The 22,658-nt window shown below is 39.0% G+C and overlaps 1 protein-coding gene across 4 annotated transcripts in view; it reads left to right on the top strand.

The window, feature by feature from the left end:
• The first annotated feature begins 6,532 nt into the window (after positions 1-6,532).
• The window catches only part of LOC129428223 (A-type voltage-gated potassium channel KCND3), a 263,984-nt gene continuing 247,858 nt past the window's right edge, over positions 6,533-22,658 (top strand). For 2 of the 4 annotated variants that reach the window (XM_055185196.2, XM_055185193.2), the window contains exons 1-2: positions 6,535-6,757; positions 8,300-9,480. In XM_055185196.2, coding sequence (XP_055041171.1) covers positions 8,378-9,480 — 1,103 coding nt within the window. In that variant the 5' untranslated portion in view covers positions 6,535-6,757; positions 8,300-8,377. Of the gene's footprint in view, positions 6,758-8,299; positions 9,481-22,658 lie in introns of all 4 variants that reach the window. The other 2 variants (XM_055185194.2, XM_055185195.2) reach the window with 2 other exon arrangements.

The raw sequence follows: 22,658 nt of genomic DNA, 5'->3' as shown, positions 1-22,658 counted from the left end.
CTACAGTCGATTAGTAAAGATAGCGCCTGTTTGAATGTTTGCTTAGTGAGATTCGGTACGAATGAGAACCAAAGCATGAGCGGACGTCAGTGTTCACTCGCCCCGCTGACCACCGCCCTCTCTGGGCTACATCTCTGACAGGGATTCCCTGGCTCTCATGTTGGCCTGATGGTCTAAAATGAGATCAAATCAGCAGTATTTGGTGTCATGATGAAACTATTACTTGTTTTTTTATTCATATTTCGTGTCTTTTGTGTTGTTATTGTTTTGGCGCGAGGTAAAAGTTAATAAGACTATACTTCTATAATGTTACTATTGGTTTACCATTTCATCTTAACGCGATACGAGCACACGGTTATTATTAGACTTTGTTCTTGTCAGTACTATATAAAACTGTTTTTTATAAGTGTCAGAGAGATGTTTTTGCATGCTGCTTATAAATATACCAGTGGCGATATCTCATAACATGTTTTAATAGTCACGTTGCGATTAAATAAATGATCAATGTCCACATTTAAAAGCTGCGGTGCTTACCTGCAGTTCCACGGTGTTTTCGCGTTCTGATAAGAGATATAGCTCCAGAAAAAAAAGAGTGTTTACATTCCTCTTTCCAAGTGTTAATCGTCCACACGATGTGACAAGACATTAAGTTACTCCCATTAACTTTAACGTAACATCCAAGAGCGCTGATCTTTGACGGAATAATAACTTCCGATTGGGGATTCACAGACTTGATTTATGAGCTAGTGAACTAATGAGACACACGAATAGTGTTTAAAAACAGGGCGTCTGTGTTTTCCCATTCAGAGATGAGCCTGTTTAGGACCTCCATTCACTAGGTGGCGGAATGATACGAAAGGTGAAGCGGTTACTGTGCCGTTATCAGTACAATATCGCATAGCTCTTAGCCAATCAGATTCTAGAACCAGAAAGAATTGTTGTATAAATATATATATATATATATATATATATATATATATATATATATATATATATATATATATATATATATATATATATACAGTCTTGTTCAAAATAATAGCAGTACAATGTGACTAACCAGAATAATCAAGGTTTTTAGTATATTTTTTATTGCTACGTGGCAAACAAGTTACCAGTAGGTTCAGTAGATTGTCAGAAAACAAAGACCCAGCATTCATGATATGCACGCTCTTAAGGCTGTGCAATTGGGGTATTAGTTGAAAGGGGTGTGTTCAAAAAAATAGCAGTGTCTATCTACCTTTGACTGTACAAACTCAAAACTATTTTGTACAAACATTTTTTTTCTGGGATTTAGCAATCCTGTGAATCACTAAACAAATATTTAGTTGTATGACCACGGTTTTTTAAAACTGCTTGACATCTGTGTGGCATGGAGTCAACCAACTTGTGGCACCTCTCAGCTGTTATTGCACTCCATGATTCTTTAACAACATTCCACAATTCATTCACATTTCTTGGTTTTGCTTCAGAAACAGCATTTTTGATATCACCCCACAAGTTCCCAATTGGATTAAGGTCTGGAGATTGGGCTGGCCACTCCATAACATTAATTTTGTTGGTTTGGAACCAAGACTTTGCCCGTTTATTAGTGTGTTTTGGGTCATTGTCTTGTTGAAACAACCATTTCAAGGGCATGTCCTCTTCAGCATAGGGCAACATGACCTCTTCAAGTATTTTAACATATGCAAACTGATCCATGATCCCTGGTATGCGATAAATAGACCCAACACCATAGTAGGAGAAACATGCCGCTTGCACCTCCATGCTTCACTGTCTTCACTGTGTACTGTGGCTTGAATTCAGAGTTTGGGGGTCGTCTCACAAACTGCCTGTGGCCCTTGGACCCAAAAAGAACAATTTTACTCTCATCAGTCCACAAAATGTTCCTCAATTTCTCTTTAGGCCAGTTGATGTGTTCTTTGGCAAATTGTTACCTCTTCTGCACATGCCTTTTTTTAACAGAGGGACTTTGCGGGGGATTCTTGAAAATAGATTAGCTTCACACAGACGTCTTCTAACTGTCACAGTACTTACAGGTAACTCCAGACTGTCTTTGATCATCCTGGAGGTGATCATTGGCTGAGCCTTTGCCATTCTGGTTATTCTTCTATCCATTTTGATGGTTGTCTTCCGTTTTCTTCCACGTCTCTCTGGTTTTGCTCTCCATTTTAAGGCATTGGAGATCATTTTAGCTGAACAGCCTATCATTTTTTGCACCTCTTTATAGGTTTTCCCCTCTCCAATCAACTTTTTAATCAAAGTACGCTGTTCTTCTGAACAATGTCTTGACCGACCCATTTTCCTCAGCTTTCAAATGCATGTTCAACAAGTGTTGGCTTCATCCTTAAATAGGGGCCACCTGATTCACACCTGTTTCTTCACAAAATTGATGACCTCAGTGATTGAATGCCACACTGCTATTTTTTTGAACACACCCCTTTCAACTAATTCAACTACTTGCCCAATTGCACAGCCTTAAGAGCGTGCATATCATGAATGCTGTGTCTTGTTTGTTTTCTGAGAATCTACTGAACCTACTGGTAACTTGTTTGCCACGTAGCAATACAAAATATACTAAAAACCTTGATTATTCTGGTTAGTCACATTGTACTGCTATTATTTTGAACAAGACTGTACATATATATATATATATATATATATATACATATATATATATATATATATATATATATATTAAAATTGTGGTATTACTAACAAATGACTTGTCTGTGAGCTTCATTATTTTTAAAAAATTTGTGTGTGCTCATAATCTTTAATCAAAAATGCAAATCTCCTCCCCTCCTCAAAATGATCTCTCTTTACTTTCGGTCATATGGTATGGCAGGTGGGCGGGGTCCGGGAGAAGATCGCAGCGATAAGTAAATACTTCAAACGATCCAATCAGATCTCGATGGACAAATTCAAATCCAGCCCTGCCTTATTTCATTTCAGAAGCCATTTCATTCGTATATACGTCACCACGGGGAAACCACACTACACCATCAGCTCCGACAACACCACATATTCCTGACTGCCATTTTACTAGTCACAGTAAGGACAACATTTTAAAGGCTCCTACGACACCAGAGAATTAGATGAACCTAAATGTAATTGTTCATCGTTCATTAAACTCCAGATTATAAACAACCTGAAGGAAGACTTTTCCCAAAAGTGAAGACGCTTTTATTTAAACTATATAGACATTGTACATTAGATTTTAGATTGCAGGGAATAAAAACATGTTATTTGTAATCTAATCAGTTTGAAATTACTCAAAACCTCCCCTGTGGGTTTATAAACTGTAAGGCAGGGGTTTCAGCAAGGTTAAAGCTTTATGTTACGTCCGCCCTCAGATTCTACCTTTGTTATAGTCTGAAAGAGCAGAATTGGTATGCCTGCATAGCATGTTAAAAAAGCCCAAGCTGGGAGTTGATTGTGTAAGAACTGAGAAGAGATTCAATGCAGAGCACAGAACACTTAATAATGACTTTATCAGTATGCCCCCGCATATCCACTGAGAGCAGACCTCTCTTACAGGTCAATAATTCATTAGTGTTGTGCCTGAGCAGCTTTGATCCACTCAAATAAGGAGATGCTTTTGTGGCGGGATACTGTGAGGGTTTACCAAATCTTTTAGCACATAAGGCCTTGCCTCATTAGGCCTTGCAGTGAGAAAAACTATTGCTTGTGGAAATCTACTTAGTGCATAATTCAGGGTCTTACAGCTTCAAATTAATGATTGTCAAAGCCCAATTTTAATGGTGAAATTTAAAACCCCTATGATTTTTTTAAGCACTATGCAGTTTCTTCATGAACACTCTGACAAAATGACAGACACAAACAATCATGAGACATTCAGATCAAAAAGATATGTTATCTCTAAATAAATGGTGCTTTTATTAATAATGATATTGTATGCCAAAAAAATGACAACAACAAATGATGACAAAATTCTTCACAGACATAAAGACGTAGGAATTAATGTGTTTTATTGTGCTGCTTCTGAAGGCTTAAATTAAAACAAACCAACTGCTGTTTGATTGATATTATTGGAATGCAAAAAAAACAAAATTTTTTAAAATTTAAAATAATAATAAAAAAACGGAGTTTTGGATCCAAACTCTTCATATGATCTCATGAATCATGATTATTAAAGGCAAAAGTTTCACCTGCTTCTGGTAGGCTACTTTAGTAATCACATCTGTGGGTTGTATTTTGGGGAATAGACAAATGACCTAACTGATAATACTCTATGGGTGTGAAACTAGGTTGAAAGTTTCCTAAACGTCTGACTTAAAACTTTTGGCTGAAAGGGACAAAAAGGGTCAAAAAAATGTGTACACTTCAATTTAAGTGCCCCAAGCTATATTTAGAGTCCAGAAGATCACAGTCATCTTTTGAGCACATACAGCACCCACCACTCAAAACACCTTAGCGATCATAAAGAATGGCACAAACCACCACTCAAAACATTTTAGGAACCACAAAGAAACACTCAAGAGAGCCCATTTGTTGTTTGAAGTTTTGCATGGTCAAACACCCCTCACATTTTCTATAAAAAAATTGATCATTGGATACCCAGTTTTATTTTTTCTCTCACAAAGCACATTGAGTACATTTACGACTGATGGCTTCACAGGACAGCTCAACAAAATGATGTGTAATAAAATGAAAACTGCAGATGCATACAGGAGCAACCCTGCTTTTTCCTTTTCTGATCAGTGAGACTGGTACATTCATATCCACCAAATGAAGCAAAGCAGTTTTCAGAGAGAACAAAACTGGGAGTGCCAAGAAGATCCCTGAAGGAAAATAGATTCAATTGAATGTCTCTTACCCTGCACCACCTTGCTTACGTTGAACAAGTTCATGCAAACATATTGTGTTAGTTATCAGGGAGCAACATTCTCATTCTTGAAAACATTTTATCAGACAAAAATTGATTTAAAGCCACTCTTCCGAAACCCCCTGTTGCTAGTCACCTGCTGTTTCTGAAATGTCCCACATCAAATAATGCATCTAGAGCAGAAGTTGGGTAATATCCATTAATTGTAGACAGGCAAAAATGTGCAGTCAGTTCTGGAAACATCTTAAACCAATAACATTAATCCCATCTAATAACATTATAACGACCTGCAATAGAAGAGTTCCCCCTCTCAACTGGTCAAGAGATTTCAGTCCTAACATCTACTAATCACACTTGATGCTTTAGACCAGAACAATACTGACAAATTTCATAAATTCAACCACATGTAAGCACATTTGAAAATAAAACACTTGTTGGAAAACTCAAACACAACAATAACAACAACAACGACGATGAAAAAAAGAGAATAAGTAATGGCAGCATCACAGTGTGTAGGACTATCCAAAGCAAAAAAGAATATATCACAAATAAAATTATATTTTAATATAGACTGAGAAACAAGATGCAACAACAAGAAACAAAACCAAACAGGGGGTTCAGTATGTACACAAAATGTCAAATAAATGAGATACAGTTGGGGCTCATCAGCAAGGCATAGAGCAATTAATGTCAAACAGAAAATGAAACACAAGGAACAAAGGCACAAAAACAACAACACATAAGTCTAATCTAACCATCTACACTCTTCCCATCCTATAATGTGTGTTCTCATGCTGTCAATAACGGTCTAAAGCTGGTGTGAGGGAGGAGGTCTTGGAGTAGGGAGAGGAGCTGGTGATGGACAAGGAACTGAAGGAGTCTGCTGAGGGGAACACCATTCTAGAGCTCCCAGGAAGAAGATGGAGGATAACCGTCAAAGGTGAAGATGGATGAGGGCGAGACTACAGTGATAATGCTAGACAAACAGTCAATGACAACACTGATGGCACAGAAGTCCAAGGGGGAGCTTGAGGGACCGATGTGGAGATGGACCCTGGCAGTAAAAAGTGACATTGGAGCGGACACAACAGGAAGTGGGAAGGAGGTGAAGCCCAATCCGGAAGCCCATAAGTGACAAATGATCAAGACAAAGCCAAAGAAACGAGCCTTAGTGATGACATATCATACCACATGAAGTGAAAAGAGCTACATGGGACAGAAAACAAAGATATCCGGACACTGTTTTAACAAAAATAACGTGCATACTCAATATATTCAAAACTCTATTGTACAATGAAAACTGCCCTTCCTGTTAAGAGAACACCAGTCCAGGACTGTTGTGTGTTATCAGTACAATACGTGCTTGCATGCCAAAATATAAGAGACAGTGAGTGATCTGCCCTGACTCGATGTAGCTTTTTGTATCATTTGTATTGCTTCAGTAGAGTAATTCTGTGTAAATTAGCAAATATTTGTACACTGTATTTTTATTCTATTTTACTAACTTTTTTTATTCTATAATTCTAACTTTTTTCACTGTTGAAGTAAAATAAAAACTATTTAAACATGAAGTATTTGTACTTTACATCCAGCACATTGTACCAGCCAGAGAGAGAGAGAGAGAGAGAGAGAGAGAGAGAGAGAGAGAGAGAGGGAGGGGAGGGGAGGGGAGGGCTACTGTGCTATCAGGTGCATTTGGAGTTGGAGTCTTCAGTCCTTTTGTAGGTGCTGCTGATGCTGTTGCTGATGGAGAGACTGATGTGAAAATTCAGTGAGCATCATAGACTCACTTCAGCTGAATCTGTTCATCTATCACTTTCTCACTCCTATGTGGATAACGCGCAGGAGTTCATATCCAGGCGGATTTACTGTTTTCGGCTGAACCAGTTTCACAACGCGGACTTTTAGGTAAGTGTTACGCGCTTTCGGGACACTATGGTCTCATAATTTAATGAAGACGAGATGATATATTGCTGTAGTAAGCGTTTATGTTTTCACGTAAGAGAAAATGATGCGCTTTTATCCACGTGCCATAACGCGAAAATACAGCAGCCTCATTGTATTGATCTTATAATTTTATTCCCTGTTCTTTTCTTTCTTTCTTTCTTTCTTTGTTCAGAAGCATCTACTATTTTACCTCACTTTAAAGTAATACTTTATCACTTTATCAGTATGTCAGAAACATTGTTTAATATTACGGAATAATCCTGATTACATGAATTAAACCCGTTGCATTGATTTTAAAGGTTACCTCAGGTAGATTTTGCTCTTTAAGGTAACAAATGCACATTTTCACTTTTTATAGCATATGACTCAACAGGTACTGTAGCTTATTCAGTTTCAGCACTTCAGGGTTTTACAAATAAACATCATGCAAGTTGTGCTTGATAGCTAATAACTAGTTTCGTTCAGTTTATGCATAGCGTTACAGTAACTTACTACATTAAACATTGCATTTAATTCACAATACCTTTGACACCACGTTTATAAATAATAGATGCTTTTATTCTTTTACACATTTTTCTGACAATCATCCAACATTCATTTATTGTTATTTACAGTCGAATATAAAATGTTTTTATCACGTAACAAAAATGTGTAAAATGTGCCCTTTATGTGATAATATCTATGAACTTGTTTTATTATTTAACATGATTAAATTAATCTGACTGTTAAGTCAGATTTAAAAGGCTCTGATTAGGGAGTTATCACCTGCACTTTTTACTGTGTAAAAATATTTTAACTGTGGTATAATTTTGAAAGGGTTTTGAAACATTTATACTTTAATCTGAATATTAATAAAACATCAGGGGTCTTAAGATATCACAAAAGACTGCAATGACATGGCTGGCATGTATTGAAACAGATTTAATAAGATATATTATTACTTTCTGGCCCACTTTAAATTGAATCCAGAAAATGTGACCTTGCCTGTGAAAACCCAGATAAAGCATACTTTTTTTGTAATTGACTGTTTTCTACATAAAATCATCCTACATAATAAAGAGCATTCTGTGAAATTATAACTTTGAAACCGTTCATATTGAGTAAGATCATGTCAAAGATTAAAATCAATGAGTGAAATCAAACTTTATTGCTTAAATATGAAACTTTAGAATGGATGTCACAGACAGGCTCACATACTGTATATTTGTTTTAGTACAACTTCATTGTGCATTTTTAGTGATAAAGTGTGTAATTTCTGAGCTACTTCTGGCACCAAAAATAATAGCAAAATTAGCGAATGTTCTCCCATCATTTGGACAATCAGGTAGGCCCACCCCAGATACATTAAACTGGTTGAGCCAGTGTTCTCATGCATCCAGTTGGGTCACTGAAGCAAACAGTTTGCAATGCCATTAGTGGGTATGATAGTCACACAGTTCACCTCTAAATAGCTCCCAGACATCCAGCAGTTTGACCTCTCTTTATATGATTTCTCTCTCCCAGATGATGGCTGATTTTAGAGCAAGGAACATTTGAAGGTGTCACACCTGACCTGACCAGAGCTCTTGGGTTTAAGTCACCATGGCAGCTGGAGTTGCGGCATGGCTTCCCTTTGCCCGAGCAGCTGCCATTGGCTGGATGCCAGTGGCAAACTGCCCTATGCCTCTGGCACCCAGGGATCACAGCAAGAGGCAAGATGAGCTTATCGTACTGAATGTCAGCGGGCGCCGTTTTCAAACCTGGAGAACGACACTGGACCGCTACCCGGACACGCTTCTTGGCAGTACAGAGAAAGAGTTTTTTTATAATGAAGAGACTAAGGAGTACTTCTTTGACAGGGACCCGGATGCCTTTCGAAGCGTCCTTAACTTTTACCGCACTGGGAAGCTGCACTATCCTCGATATGAGTGCATCTCAGCCTACGACGAGGAACTGGCTTTCTTTGGCATCATTCCTGAGATCATCGGCGACTGCTGCTACGAAGAATACAAGGATCGTAAGCGGGAAAACGCAGAGAGACTCATGGACGACCAAGAGGAGAACAAAGATGTCAAACTGCCCAACATGAACTTTCGTGAGACCATGTGGCGAGCCTTCGAAAACCCTCACACTAGCACCATGGCCTTGGTGTTCTACTACGTGACCGGGTTCTTCATCGCGATCTCGGTCATAACCAATGTAGTGGAGACGGTCCCATGCGGTTCCATGCCCAACCAAAAAGACGTACCGTGCGGCGAACGTTACACCGTGGCATTTTTCTGCATGGACACAGCCTGTGTAATGATCTTCACCGTGGAGTACCTCATGCGCCTCTTCGCGGCACCCAGTCGCTACCGCTTCATGCGAAGCGTGATGAGCATCATTGACGTGGTGGCCATCTTGCCCTACTACATCGGCCTGGTAATGACCAACAACGAAGACGTGAGCGGAGCGTTCGTCACCCTGCGAGTCTTTCGGGTCTTTCGCATCTTCAAGTTTTCGCGTCACTCTCAGGGGCTGAGGATTCTGGGATACACGCTAAAGAGCTGTGCCTCTGAGCTTGGCTTTCTTCTCTTCTCACTAACCATGGCCATCATCATCTTCGCCACGGTCATGTTTTATGCAGAAAAGGGATCCAGCTCCAGCAAATTCACTAGCATTCCAGCCTCCTTCTGGTATACCATTGTCACCATGACTACACTTGGGTAAGTCTGGTTCTTATTGCTTTTGCTGTGCCAAATTGTAACCTGTAGCAGGGCTACTGTTGGGGTGACAGTGTTGTCCTGGGCCTTTAAATAAGGTGCACTAAGTTCCCCTTTGTACAGCCTAGTCTTGGTTGTGGGGAAGAAAAAAGTTGAGTTCATTTTTAGCATGACATTAAACAGGGTGGATGCCATATTTTATTTGAATGCAAATAAAAGAAAAAACAAGGTTGTGTGGCATTTATGTACAGAGTGTCACCAATGCTGAAAATGTAAGGAAACTTCTGTTGAAATGTTTGTAAAAACTTGACAAAAAATCTACATGGTGTCTACCTTGACTAAGTTGTATTGTATTGCGACTATAATAGTCATGTAATACAGCAAAACACTGAATTGCAGTGAACAGACTGGTAGCTTTTTGGCAAGACGTACTAATGCGCACGCCTCCACAGTCACCAATCTTAATCATCAGATATTCATTATTTATGCATAATGATGTTTTTAATAACATCACATTACTAGCACAAGAAAAACGTCATATTATGTTTCCGTGACTACAATACTATATTAAGAAAATCCAGTGTCTACTTTTTCTGTGTTAACCCCACACTGCTCCATGATGAGAAACAAATTTAGGTTTAATTGAAGTGATGTCACAATGGCATGACACAGATTTCACCCACTACGAGCAATGATTCACATCCTCGTTTTATTGCATGTTTATTGTTCTGTGGTGAATAAGCGGAAAATGGACCGGAGCCATAGTGAGCGTGTAGGACTGGCGTAAAGACAAACGCTGCGTCTCCTCAATAGCCCTGAAGGCATAAGTAGCTGTCACGGTGAGTAATAGCCTGTGAAGCTACATCTGCTAACAAATATAAACCTTCCTGATATCCATCGTTTACTGCACGGAGAACAGGCCGAATAAGGACAAAAGTGAGGTGGGGTGGACGTTGCTGACGTGGCTTGTATGTCCTTAACATAAGCTCAAAAGACCTTACAAAGTCCAGAGAAAATGTACAAAACCACATTGACCTGACCCAGGTGACAGAGGTCTTTTAAATGATTTGCTTTCTGCTCAGGCAAGTTGTTTGACGTCAGTGATAGCCTACAATTTTCTAGAGCTTTATATTTATGTTGATTTTTGTGCATTTTCCCTATAGTATGAAAGATAAATGCAATCTAATAAAAGATTAAGGGATGATAAATGCGGATGCTTCATCAGAAATGCGTTGTTTGTCTTAAGATGAGCGTGTTTATAAATGTTTAAGAAACCATGTCTCATGGAAATCCTAAATACACTTTGATTTTCCATACAAAGCCAGAGTAATATTTGTATGTTGTAATCTGAGTGTTTACTGTAAGCCATAATAATTATTAATCTCACTGCACAACGAAAACTGTTAACTATTGCATAGCTTTTGCTTTCTGTTTGCATGCAAAATGATCCACCAGTTTAGCGATTTTGTCTTATGCTTTATTGTTTAGGTGCTTATTCAAACAATTTTTTTTTTGTAATTTGTGTATTAATAATTTGCTGACCTTTATCTAATAGCAATCCTCTATGACTCCATTAAATGCCAAAAATTTTGAGAACCGCTGAGACTGAGTAAATAATGCTTTCCATATGGCTGACTGAAGTACGACAGTTCAACACAATAGCACAGAGCGGATCATATGCACAAATCTGTGCCATAAACAAAACGTATCAGACCCGTTTATACATCATCATGCATTCTAAAACACTGTGGAGATCAAAGATCACAAACTGTTAGACAGCATCAACATATAAACAACACTGACGAGTAGAAAAGATGACAACCATCACCACCATACACACAAACATAAATTATACATTACTGTAATCACTGTGTTTATACTGTAGTGCCAGTTTCAAATTAAAGGTGCACTGTGTAACTTTTAGGAGGATCTTTGGACAGAAATGCAATGTAATATACATACTGTAACTATATTATCAGTGGTGTAAAACGACCTTAAAGAACTGCATTGCTTTTATTACTTTAGAATGAGCCATTTTATCTACATACACCGTGGGTCCACTTACATGGAAGTCCCCATCATGTTTCTACAGTAGCCCTAAACCGGCAAACTGTTTTATAGAGTGCGTTTTGTCACTTTATTGTCTCAGATGATGCCATGTTTGTCCTGTGGCGGCTACCATAGCTTTACTTTGGTAAGCATTTCTTTCTCTTGTTGCACTAAAAGGCAGTGCCGTGGTTGGATATTGAGTGCAGATTAAGAGGCGGTATCATTATAATTAGATCCCTTTTCTGATGGGGACCCAATTATACTACTGTAACATGGAAAAAGTCAGATTTTCATGATATATTGCCTTTAGAGATTTTTATTAAAGGGGAGAGGGGCTACTTGATGTGTCCTGCACTACTGTTAGTTTCTTTCAGTTAAAAGGACATCAAATAGCGGTGCTCATTCCAAGGCACTTTAGTGGGACTGTAATGACAAAAAGCACCACAAATATGCCATGTCAGGTTTGATTTAAGTAAGGAGACGCACAAGAAACAATGAGATGAGATGTGGTTGATGGTAAACCTGATATGATTAGGATGATAGATTGATTCTGATTGGCCATTCGCGACATTTCAAGGTATGTTATTACAAGAGGACAACTGCCTGAAACTAATAACGCACAGCTGTAAATAATTTTCATAGGTACAGTTTAATATTAAACAAAATGTAATATATATTATTAAAAGACATATTTATATTGCATTATATTTTCAGACGATTAAACCAAATTGTGTGTTTGTGACATTTGAACGTCTTGCCAAAACCGAAAGTAAATGGGTTTTCCTCGCGAAAGATCTGCATACGTTACAAATAATCAAATTAAAAATTTCAAATCAAAATTTAATGATCATTACATTACTAATGAGGTAAAGAGCCGTGTAATATGTGTGATAATGTACAGTGTACCCGAGATGAGCCCCTTCAGTGTGATACAAGACCCTGACTTAGCGTCGGTGCCTGATAACACTGTCGGGGCTTATTTTTGCGGTAACAACCTGCTGCCTATACATTATCCCTTACATGAGCCCTTATTTTGCAGTTGGAATGGAAGTTCCAATTTACTTACATGTAAATGATTTTTTTGATTATTATTACACTGTTTGAATAAACTGTTTAAAAACCAATGTTTTTCCAATACATAATTATCCAATTAATTTATTCTATATTTATTTCTTGGCATATTGTATTTTCTGCACATGCCTCAGCAGATTTGCAGCAGATAATGCTGTTCACTCAGTCCCTCCTTCATTATTCCCCATATATACAGCAAATGATATTTGAGTCCACTATATGGGAAAAAAGTGAACAACATTTAAACACTAACATAAATATCAGTACCCTTCAGCTGATTCCAGTCACATGTTTGTCTCGTGTCGTATAATGCGAAAAGAGTGCTTTGTGGGTAAAAAGTAGTTACAAATGTAGGGAGTGAAGTTGTTCACTCAGGTTTCGGACAACTAGGGCTGGGTCGGTAATCAACAAATTCCCGCGGTTTTGCGGTTTATTGGCAAGACAACGAGTTAAATAACATGCATGATTTATTTATCTTCAATATAAAACACGTGCAAATTACTTAAGGAACATGTAAAGTGAATATTATTTCCTTCCACATTTCTTCGATTTTAACATTCAACAACTTGAACAATTAATATTATCAGTTAAAAAAAATTCTAACGCATTGTGTGTGTCCACACGTGCCTACAGACATTTCGCCACTTTTCTTCTATGCTTAATTTGTGAATAGCCTGTAAATGACGCAAATTATTGCTGTCCTGACGGTCTGGTAAAATAACCATTTGTATGAGAAATCACTTGTACTGCATATGTGTCCGTGCTTGACTATAGCTGGGAAGCTCCATGGAGACGCGCCCGGGCAGTCCGCCTCTGTCTCGCGTACTCGACAGACCGCTTCTGTCCTCGACCCTTACCATAAACATCTGTCTTTTTCCACAAACAGAGAAAGAAGACACAAAAGCAAAACTTTTTGAAATGTGTCCTGCTTTAGAAATGGCCACTGTTGTAGGCTAGATGAAAAAGAGACAATCTAACCTCTTTGGATTTTAATTAGTGATGCACCGATGTGAAAATTTTGGCCGATGCCGATAACCGATATGACTCTTGTCTGTTATGGCCGATACCGATATTTGCCAATACCGATATCTCTGTATAGAAAACACATTTTTATGATAATCAAATAAAGAGCTATTTTCCAAAACTTTTTTTTTAAATTTTGTAATTTATTTCCAGATATTACTGATTGGGCACCTTTACCCATGTGCAAAATGTCATCAATTTTCAGAAAAATAATAATAATTATATTTATATATATATATATATTTTTTTTTTATAAAGGATACACATGTGTCCTGAATTCACACTATGAATAAGCCAACCTTGAGTATTGTCAATAAACATCTAACTCACTTAAGACCAAGTCACTGTATTCTCTGAACATTGTACAACAGTACAAAACTTTAAAGTACAGTAGTAGGCCTTAAATGGCCAACGCCAAAAGTTATGGAGCTAAGGTAAAATGTGAAAATGGAGCCATAACAAACTGGGCTGAACAGACACTGGCTTTTACAGTCTTCTGAACTGTGAGTACTGTAACTGCAAAGTACTTTAGGGTTAGACCTAACCCTTGGCCTTCCCAGTCTTTGGAAGCAGACGAATGTTGTGCTTAACAAACAGGAGCATTTCTGCTCTCTCTGTACCGATCCTATTTCTCTTTTCACTGACAACATTTGAAGCAGCGGAGAAGAGACGTTCACTGTCCACGCTAGTACATGGAGCTGACAGGTACTTGCGTGCCACTGTGGCGAGGGCAGGGAAGTGGGTCATGTTGCTTTGCCAGTACTGCAGCGGGCTCACATTTCTGGGGAGGGTGGGCTCACTCAGGTAACCATGCACCTAAAAAAAATATAGACAAGTCACAAGTGCATAAATATACATCTCTGGGAAATCATCTGGAAATTATTATTCAATTATTATTCAACATTGATTCAAATAGTATAGTAAACTATATAGTGAACTTGTTGCCTGTTCATCCTGCTCATTTTTTCCAGAATTTCATCAAACATGTCCAGAAACGAATGCCCTTCACGTTGCGTACACATCCTCTTTTCTTATGGTTCACCACCTTCTCTGTCTGGTGTAGACACTGGTGCTGGTCGTCACTGACGCTGTCATCTTGTCCACTTCCTTCTCTAGCTTGTTTTTTGCCACCTGCTTGAGGTCTGCGTCAAAGTAGCGATCTTTGTATCTGGGGTCAAGGATTGTTGCCAAGTAGTATAGTTGCTCAGAGAAAGTGGTTTCGAATCTCTTGTTCACGGCTTCAAGCAGTGCAGACTTGGTCGTTTTAACCCCACTGTCTGTTTTGGCTGTTTTGTTCAGAAAACGCTTGAGTGCCACAACAGAGGGGATCACGTCAGCAGCTGTAGCTGTATGCGAGCTAATCTCTCTCGTCATCTCTTCAAAGGGTGCCAAGAGTGTGGTCATTTTCTCAATGAGACTCCACTGGTTTGCATTGAGAGATACAGGCAGTCCGTGGTCAGCCTCGTACATAACCAGTGCGCGCTTCTGTTCTAGGAGAGTTGTCATCATCAGGAATGTACTGTTCCAGCGCGTCGGGACATCCTGTTGTAGCATCTTGGTCTTCATTCCCATCTCTCTCTGGATGTCTCTCAGCCGAGAGGTACCAAGGGGGGAGCTTGTAAAATGGCCGACTATTTTTCTCGCTATTGCCAAAGAGTCAACAATGCTTTGCTGGCTTAGTACTGCATCGTGCACTGCTAACTGCCCCAGATGAGCCATACAGCCCAGACTTTTAACACCACACTCCTCCATTGCCTTCACCATATTACGTGCGTTGTCTCGAAGCACAACGTGCACATTTTCTTTCCGGTTTTCCATTCTGTAAACATGGCGTCAAATGCACTGGCTATGGCGGTACCTGGAATAAAAGGATAAAAAAGTTTAATCAAAGACACGTTAGCTAGCTGGCACATATAATGCATTTTCCCCCTGCCAAGTTATGCCATTTCCACATTCTAAGCAGTCATATCTCTAGTTCAACAATTGTGTAGGCTGTTCTGTACCTAACCTCTGTCATTATATTAAAAACTTGAAATTTCCCAGATATTTATAAACACCCCTCAGCAATCTCTGATATATTAAAAGGGACATTTCATAAGACTTTAAAATAATAAATAAATCTTTGCTGTTTTTGCTTTTTAGCTCAAAATACCCCACAAATGATTTATTTATATGCTTATGTCACGAGTTATTTTTTGGACCCAACATTCAATAGGAAAATTAAACTGCAGTAGCCACCGTTCAACCTGAAGAGGGCAGCACTCAGACGTTTTTACACCATATATTGCAGTATTGAAACAATTTATATCCAAAATGTAAAAAACTTACTAAAATCAATGATCAGAACTAATAAAGCATAATTCTTACAGATCATTTACTAAAAAAAAGTTGGTTTAGGGTTTAGTTACTCTTTAAACATGGAAAAAGTCTTATTTTTATGATATGTCCCCTTTAAGTGAATCCCAACAAAATCCCAGCGCATAAACTTTCAATTATGTCCATGGTTCAAGTCAACACACGCTGAACACTTGCTACGTGTAAGTTAGGCTCGAATAAAGTTGGGCTGCAGCTAACGTTACAGTGGATATTTTAATTTATAGCGGGCTTTTCATCAATTCAATGGTGAAACGACACTCTTCTTATCACTCGAATATATTTTACACCTCCACAAAGGCTGTTTTTACAACCTGATCTCACGTGAGATCGTGTTTTTTTACTATGGTAAAAATACATCAAAACTTTAGAGTAAAAGCAAGCTGCAGCCGATCGATACTGTATATAAGTAAGTTATACGTGCACAGCCCGAAGGACGTTAGCTTAATTTCTACTATGCCTACATTTTAATTTAATGTGTATCTGTCCAAAAAAATATCCATGCCTACCTGTATGCGAGCCAGGGAATTCTTGGGCATGTAGCACAGCTCTCTTCATCTCGAAGTTGACATCAATCCACTGAGCCGTGAGGCTCAACATGCTTGTTTGGTTGAGGTCGGAACTCCAGATATCCGTTGTAAAACTGATGTCATTAACATCGCTGTCGAGTAACTTGTGCACGTGAGTGGCTACGACATCATGTAAGGCTGGCAGGGCGACATCCGCAAAGTAACGACGACTTGGCTTGTCATAGCGGGGCTCAGCGAGATCAAGCACCTCCCTAAATCCTTCGTCTTCCACTAACGAAAACGGTTGGTCATCAACAGCGATCATCTTTGTTATCGCCATGGTCAATGCCTTTTGCTTCGGGTGGTCTTTGTGGAATTTTTTCGTCTTTTCCAGCGCTTGTTCTATTGGGCTACCGACCGGTGCAGCTGCCGTAGCGTTAGCTTTTTTTCCGCAGTTTGTTAGCATTTGCTGATTTCTCATATTCTTTGTAGGCTCCGAGATGCTTATTTTTTAAGTGGGTGATCAAATTGGTAGCGTTGAACGATTTGGCCCGAACTCCCCCTCGCATCACTTGGCCCTCACACTCATTGCATACAGCATAGCGAGGATCCTCTTCAGACACTTTGAAAATTAACCAGACAGACGACATCGTTGCTCCCTCATCAAAGGCAATTTACTTTTTTGCTGTCTTCAGCGTCTGCTTCAGCACACGTGTAAGGTATGCGCACGTGCAAAAACAAACATCCCCGCCCCCACACTCACATCTCCTACACAAGTCGCGTCAAATACACACGAATGATTATCGGCCTGTTCACATCGGCTCTTTTTTTGACATCGGACCGATGCCGATGTGTAAAAAAATGACCATATCGGCCGATATTAAATCGGCGGCTGATATATCGTGCATCACTAATATTAATCCTCGGACTGATCGCGTGCTCTTAATGTTGCGTGAAAATTTGATAATGTATGAAACCTGATTCTGTTGTTGATCTGTTGCGGCTGTTTGCACGTTCAAATTAGATAAAATGTTTGTATTGCTTTAAACGAGTCACAGACAACGTCACCTGTATTTCTACTCAATGACAATTTAATATTAAAATCATATCAGTTAATGTTCAGTTAACAAGTTGCGGTTGTTAACAAGCACACAAGTGCAGGCCAATGTTTCAAGATTTTTTTTTTTTTGCGGTTATAACGGTGAGGAGCTTAGACCCACGGCATGGGTCACGTGACCGCGGTAAAGCTGCGTTCTGATGTAAGATGTATAAGTAGTTTGTTTCCCTAAAGCGACTGATCAGCATATAATAATATAATATTTTGGGTCTGATTTATCACGATAATGATTGATCTGAGGTCATCTCTATCCTCGCGTTTCCTATTCTGTGGCTATCTCTGCCCCCAAGCTCTGTAAGGGGGGGGGGTCACGAGACGCCACACTATCCTTTTGTTGTTGTCGGTATGAGGAACTTGTTGATGGCTATGGCTAATTTTTACCCGCAGCCTTTTGTGGAAAAGCATGATGGGCATAAACTTTTTAAACGCTGCTGCCTGTTTATCAGCATCATAGAATCAATCCACTTCAGAGCAGACAGCGTCACCAAATAAGCATCGCCAGTGGATGACAGTGGAGCATCAAGTTGTATGTGTTTATTTTCCTCTTTAATTGCTTTACAGATTTAACAATAAATGTCACTCCGTTGCTACCATATACATGTCACTCCGGAGATGATATAGAACGGCCCACCGCTTGTGCTGTTTTTTTAGTAGCACGGAGAGAGTGACTGCCGCCCGTCTTATCTCATTTAATATATCCCCTCCCTCAAGAACTGCCTGACCATGCTCCGCCCCCGAATACTGCACACATAACTTGTGGGTTTCCCCGCCTGTTATGAAACAAGGACATGGGAACACAACTGAACTGCTCACTAGCCTTTAAGCCAGGGGTGTCCAGACTTGTTTGTGTGGTGATCTACTTTTAAAATGATAAAGCCGACAAGATCTACCTGCTAGAAAACACAGTTACATTTTTTAATGACAATTTAAAGCATATTAGGACTATACTGCATATCTCTACGTTGAATTTAAGGCTGTCCCCATTAGGCTACTCCATTCTTTTTGAGGAGTTAAAAAAGTCCTTGAGTACATGTCATGTACTGCTTAAAATAGCGGAGATGCAGTTTCAGAAGTGTATCTCTCTCTCTCTCTCTCTCTCTCTCTCTCTCTCCTTCATTTGCTCTCACGCGCACACACACACACACCGTGCGCATGGATCCGCCCCTAATGAAGGCAAGAATGCGAATCCTGGAAAATTTCGGAAATTAGACCACTGAGCTGCAGCGTGCAGGCATAACATTTTTAAAAAGACATTTGAGAAGAAAGGCACAGCAACTCAAAAAGTCTTGTGTGTTTTACAATTAGGGGTTAATCACACCAAAAGCGCTTTAAACGCTTGGAAACGCAAGGCGCGCCGTACTGCCTTTTAAAAAAAAGAGCAGTGCGACGTGGCTTTTTAAATTGCTAGGCAACCACGAGTCAGCTGTCTTGTCAATCAAATATTATAGTGTGAGCACTATTTTGCTGTTAACTGTAATATTACCATAAACTTTAAAAAGCGGGCTTTTGCTCTGACCCTGTTTGTGGGTGAGAGGTGCACAAACACACAGGAGAGAGTGAGCGAGTGGAGTCCGGTTCTTCAAAACAACTGTAAACTTCCCTTACCACAACGTAAGGCCCGCCTCTCCCCTGATTTGATTTGACAATGGAAAGACGCAAATGACGGGGGTTACGCTCACATGGAAGAAACATATATAAACATATATGTTTCAATATAGGTTTTGATATAGGTTTTACATATATGTGACATATATAAAATTGGCCGTTTTCCTATATTATATGTACATATATGTACATATATGTTAACCTATATATTGGTAAAATTATTAAAATCTGTAGCTGCTAATAAATTAAACATAAATAAAGGTCCAACCAATGACAGTCTGCACCTGCAGGAGCCAGGATTCAAACATCCAACCTTTCCAATTACAAACACGCAATCTCACCCGCCACTGCTGGGATTTGAACACCCAACCTTCCGATCATTAGACAACTCACTCTACCATCTGCGCTACTGTCACTGTTAAAGAACTTGAAACAGTAGCTGATAAATTGTAAACCATTTTGTTATACATGTCCTAGACAGACCTTGTAAATGTTTTAAACGTGCAGACATCATAACTTTTCTCCCTGTATTTGCCATACACTCTTAAAACTAATGTGTTAAAATAACACATCTAATGTGTTGTCCTTAACTTAACACAACTCTGTGTTATTTTTGTGACAACACACTTTGTGTTGTTTTAACACATCTTGCCCCTTTTCTTTATTAAACTCAAAATCAAGATGGAATGACACATAGTATGTTAAATAGGATTAACACATCCTTTCATAGAGTGTAGTTAAATTCCATAAAATGCCAATTACATACAAATTTCATGTGTTTGCACATACATAAGTTCTTGCATTTTTTTTTTTGTTAGTTCTTAGTTATTGCCTAGATAATAGAAATATGAGCTGGGCATGTATGACATTTGCCAAGTGAGATATGAGCTAAAATGACCAGATCCTGCTTTATAGGAGACATAACTTATAGGGCTCATATGTGGATATAAAGCAGCAATACAGGAGACCTATATGGCCTGTATATGCACATATATGCACCTCAATTTTGCATATATGCAGCATATATATTATCATATATGGGCATATATGCTGTATATGTGCAGCATATATGTGCATATTAGCTGCATATAGGTTTCATATATGTGCATAAATATTATTATATGTGCATATATGCTGTATATGTGCTGCATATATGTGCATATTAGCTGCATATATGTTTCATATATGCGCATATATATTTTTATATATGTGCATATATGCTGTATATATGCAGCATATATGTGCATATAAGCTACATATAGGTTTCATATATGCACATATACCCACATATAGGTTCTTTCCATGTGGGCGCTCCCTGCCCATAGAATATCATTCAAAAAAGGCCCCTGCAACTGCCATAAACGCTTTTGGTGTGATTGGCCCCTCTCACAATGCCTATTTCGCGCTCTGTTTTCCAATGCTCATGGAGCATCATATACAGTTAACTTATGTGCGATCTACCGGCATCGCCTTTGCGAACGACGTATTGGACATCCCTGCTTTAAACTATCTCTTAAACTAGTTCTGACAAAGACTCAGTTTTGGCTCACAATTTTGACAGACAATTTATGTAGAGCGCTTGCTGAATAGCAGAAAGCTGTAATGCGCTGTTGGCACCTCCGCTTTATACCTTCCGGTGTAACTATACATTTTTTACACTATTTTTTCTCAGCACCCCCTGCTGAAAATACGTTCCCACGGCTATCGTCAAAGCTATTTTATTCACTTTAAAGATAAGAAATTTCAATTAATCATAAAAAAATTTGATGATAATTGATGTATTTTCCTAGCCTGACGTTGTCATACTCAATTCTAGTCAGAATTTGAGTCTGATACCGCTCCATTGAGCTAAAATTATGAGGCGTGTCTCAACCGAAAAATAGACATACGACCAATCAGAGCAATGGAGTGTGTGACTTATGTTGAAATGGGGTCTTTAGCAGCCTGACCGAACTGCTAGTAATTCCGCTACAATGATACTAACATCATTATAATTATACTAAGTCTGAGTTAGCGAAGGTACATCAACACCTACTATGTTTATAACATTTCATTTATATAACAACATTAAGTATTTACTAAGTCATGCAGTAAGACTATCTCTTACCATTTGTACGTTAGGTGAACTTCATCCACGACGATAGCTACCCATTACGTTGGCTTGAAAAATATCGGAGCCTAGCATGTCCCTCCACTTATTCAGCAGTCACGATTCCAGGCTTCCGAAAAGAAGCTGGCAACGACCGCTAATTATATCCATCTCGTCATGCACTCCGAGTTGCATCGCCGTGATACACATTTCAGTTGCTTCTTTAACTTTGTCCTCCATAGGAAGGACGGCGAAAACATAAACAAATGCCTTGATCGCGTTTCTCTGTTCCTCTTTTTATATATATTCCTCTGTTGATATATTTTAGAACAGACTCAATTTCAGAATCCACACATCTGAATTCACCAGCGGCAGCCATTTCATTGTAAACAGATTGAACACACACGCTCTTTGGTGACGTGGTTGATACGTACTGTTGATCATCTGTCCATCATCGTATAAAGCCCGCCCTCACAATTTGATTCGTCGGCCGGTTTTGGTATTCGCATAGTAGCTCCTCAACGGTGAATCCTCAGACCGATCTTCCCCGATTTTCAAATTGTGGTGGGCGGGGCTAAGATCGGCTGGCACCCAGGCTAGTATTTTCCATGAATCTGCTCTGAAATCGATTATAACGTTACCTTGCTAACAGTATTTTAAATAAAGTTCAAATTTCAATGGTGGCTTGATTGTAAACAACTTCAAAAGCATTGCAATAAATACATGGTTATGAATAAGAATATTGGACTTTTTAAGTATTTGTGTCCCTTTAAAAAAAAATGCTGTAGAGTAATGTTATGTTTGTTGTTTGTTAGATGAAATTTACATCCATGTTGAAGAATCCTCTAAGCGGTGGCCCACATTGACCTTAATAAGTGTAAGGAGTGTTTGTGAATAAACTCGGTCACACAAGGATCTTCAAAAGCAACGAGTACTGACTTCCCTGAAGCACGCGGGTCTCTCAGTCTAAGTGCTGACCTCATTTGCTGTACGCAGCAGGGGTTGTATGGGTAAAGCAAGTTGATTTGAACACCGTCTGGCCCAAAGTGCTTCAACATGGTTGTTGACCCAGCGCTTTCACACCCCTGCTTGTTGGTTTAAGTGCCGTGTGTAGGTCCATTACTTTTCCCACGGCTAGGTTCGGGCCTGGCTCGCCAGCACAACAAACACAGGCACCCATGGGGGAAGTGTAGAAGTAAGTGTCTTTGATTAGAGCATTTTTCATTTGTACCATGAAATGGCCCTCTAAACAAGCTGCTAACAAAATTAAAATTCAGCAGCTAATCAAGTCTTATAGGTTTTCGGTGATATTTAGGGTTTTTGTAAATCAAGGATAATTAGTGAG

Source organism: Misgurnus anguillicaudatus, chromosome 14 (genome assembly GCF_027580225.2).
Source record: "Misgurnus anguillicaudatus chromosome 14, ASM2758022v2, whole genome shotgun sequence".
In the NCBI taxonomy this organism is placed as follows: Eukaryota; Metazoa; Chordata; class Actinopteri; order Cypriniformes; family Cobitidae; genus Misgurnus; species Misgurnus anguillicaudatus.
The sequence above is the reverse complement of the archived record's forward strand: the minus strand, read 5'-3'. Positions and strand labels throughout refer to the sequence as shown.